The 3,043-nt window shown below is 47.0% G+C and overlaps 1 protein-coding gene across 1 annotated transcript; it reads left to right on the forward strand.

Moving 5' to 3' along the window:
• Window positions 1-1,636: 1,636 nt before the first annotated feature.
• On the forward strand, window positions 1,637-2,774 carry LCE6A (late cornified envelope 6A). Its single transcript, XM_055312182.1, is given in 3 exon segments — window positions 1,637-1,809; window positions 2,229-2,478; window positions 2,616-2,774. Coding segments are annotated over 2 exon segments (399 nt in total). The 5' UTR covers window positions 1,637-1,809; window positions 2,229-2,238.
• Window positions 2,775-3,043: the final 269 nt, after the last annotated feature.

The following is a 3,043-nucleotide window of genomic DNA, read 5'->3' on the forward strand; positions in this document are numbered from 1 at the left end:
CCCTCTCGGGACTTAGTGTCTGTGACACCTTTCTGAAGAGCAGTTAGGGCTCCTTCTGATGCCTGACAAGGAGAAAAGGAGAGGAGGAGAAGGAGAGAGAAGTGGGAGAAGGAAGTAAGGGGAAAAGGGCTTGGATCTCTGAGGCTCCATAACTCAGGTGCTTTTTCCTGAGGATCCTGTTCTAACAGGCTGAGAAAGACTTCATACCATCTCCCACCTTCTATTTCACTTACATGGACTCCTCCCTTCAACCAAACTACATGTCAAAGCCTACTTCCCCCGGAGACCTTCCCAGATGAAGCAGGTAGGCCCTGAGAGTCTTGTCCTGCTGGGTTTGCTCCAGCAGCTGCTCCTCTGGCCTTGTCTCACCCTCTATCCTGATTAGTTCCTTATCTGTCCCCCCCACACCCCAACTTTGCCTACCTTTGTCCTATGTATGACTTCAAGTCTTTAAGGACAGCCCCTATAATCAGAATATCCCTGTAATTACTCATCTATTTAACTTACTCACCTGTTTCCTGAGTCCCTACTGTGTGTTAGGCACCAAGAACACAGAGGTAGGCAAGACATTGTCCCTACCATCAGGAGTTTAACAGACCTTTTCACTCTGCTGGCATGTAGGCTGTGGTTCTGAGACGGATGGCTCTAGAAGTGAGGGACTATATTCCAATGAGAGTTTTCCCACCCTAAGCACAGCCCACATGTGCTGATATCAATTTTCATAAAAGACATTTTTCACTCTGTGGAAAGCTTTTCCTTAGATTTTCTCAATAATTACATAAACAATTCCCCTTTACATTAACAGGTAGCAGGGTTTATGAATGTTTTATTCTCCACACTTCTTAGCCTGCTCTGTAAGGTGCAATCTGCCCACCAATTTCTCTGTACTATTTATGAAAGGGTGTTCCCAGAAGGCTTTAGGTGTGGATGGTAAATGCAAGAGGCTGGGATCTGAGCCACAAAACAAAAATGAGTCAGTTTTTTTTTCTTATTTTTTATTCTCACAAAATGAGAAATCTATTTTAATGGCACAAAGATTATTCCATTCTACAAATATTAATGAGTATCTTCTTTATGTTAGGGACAGTATCAGGTCCTAGGAATTTAGAAGTGATAAAGACAAGGTCCCATCATCAAGGAACTGTGTAATAAAGGTGATAAGACAAATATGTAGGTCACCTTGGTCACGAGCAGCTAGAAAGGCTGTGAGAGGTGCCTCTGACATTCGGAGGAGGGAGGACTTGGATGTGGCCTGGTGGACCAAGCAAATTACCACGGAGGTGGTGGCCTTAAGCTGAGTGATAGAAGGCATGGATGAAGGGTGGTAGTGTGCAAGAAGGGTCTTCATTAGAGTTGGGTAGCATTGAACTTGGTCTTTCCCTACCAAACCTAGAGAGACCTCCACAGTAATCATATCCCTCTCAGGTCCCCAGAGATATCATCTAGACTTCGCCAGTGCACACACCCCATTCAGGCCACTCTGAAGGCCACAGCCTCTGGTCACTCATTCACACAGGATTCCCTTTGGCTCACATCCTGTTGCATGACCATGAGGAATTCAGGCCTGGGGATTGTGAAACATCAGCATAAATAGTCCACTCACAGCTGCCCTCCAATAATATGTAGCTTGAAGGCTTCACTGGAGGATGTATAAAAGGCTTCCAGAGTCCTGGAATGATTTGTCCATACATCCTCCTCTAGGGTGAGGCTACCTCTGGGTAGGGAGACACTTGTATATCCCTCACTCTGATGCTGCCAAGACCAGCCTGATCTCTCCTCTTGCCTCTGTCCCAGGAGTAGACAAGCCAGGTAAGTGGCAGGGAGAAGGGAAGGGAGGTGGTCCCCACAAAAGATCTCAAATGATTTAAAATAGGAGAAAGCCATAGAAGCAGAGGGCTGAAGAAACAGAGAAGATACACCCAGGCTTAGGAATCTGGGGGCAAAGTAAGACTGAGTGAAGAAAGAGCAGAGATTTGTTTCTCCTTTACATTTGACCATGGTGGATCCTGGTCTGGGAAAGTAGGCAGCTGTATTTTGTTTAAGAAGAGGAGTAAGTTATTAGCTGGGTTGTTGGTGAGTGGGTCTCCTGTTACCTACTCAGGTCCATTTCTGTCCCTTCTAGGATGGATTTTGCAGATTGTAAATGCCAGCTTTATCTTGACAGCTCTAGCCCAGAGAGAAAAGAAACATATCGAAGGCCCTGACTTAATTGCTCTTTTTCCTTCCAGCTTCCCACTGATGTCACAGCAGAAGCAGCAATCCTGGGAGCCCCCTAGTGCTCCCAAATACTCACCTTCCCAGTGCCCAAACATCTCCCTGGCTGCCTGTGACCTCTGTTCAGGAGGGCGTGATTCTGGTTCCCTAAAACCCTGGGGTCAGAGCCCTGGCCACTCTCAGAGGGCTCACTGCAAGAAGCCCCGCTGCCTCGGTGGTGGCACAGTCTACCACATCAAGGAGAAGGAGTGCTGAGGGGACCAGGTACAGCTGCTCTCTCCCGTCCAGGTTTCTGCACTCAGGTGGCTGGGAAGCTCAGGCTCTCCCCCTCTAGCTTGGGCTGGGAAATACTTCCTGGCCCCCATAAGCTGCACCCCTCCTTCTGTCTTGCACCCCTTCAGCTCAACAACACTGTGCAGCCAGAGCTGTGGCTGCTACAAACCCTGAGGTCCCCGGAGAGACTGAAGTCTCCACATGCTGCCCCTCTTTCCTCCCAAGATGCTGACAGGTGGTGTTTCAGAGACACACAGTTTGAGATTTCTGTCTCAGCATCCTCATAGCCATCAACCTATGTCATGGTGTAATCTTCACACTGAAAGATTTTGTGTGACAAACATGTTGAGTACCCACTGTGTACTGTGCTCTGTGTTCCCAGATGTAATAGGAGGTTTATCTCTGTTCTAGAAAAGCTTACAGTCTAGTGGGAGAATCAATGTACATTGTAGATTGAAATATGCAGACTAATAAATGTAATTCTAAGGTGACTGACATACTTTTTTCCTTCACTTTATGTGAACTCAAAGGGGGAAAGAGTACAAAAGTTAGGACA

The sequence above is a fragment of the Nyctereutes procyonoides genome, unplaced genomic scaffold, assembly GCF_905146905.1.
Source record: "Nyctereutes procyonoides isolate TBG_1078 unplaced genomic scaffold, NYPRO_anot_genome, whole genome shotgun sequence".
Lineage (NCBI taxonomy): Eukaryota > Metazoa > Chordata > Mammalia > Carnivora > Canidae > Nyctereutes > Nyctereutes procyonoides.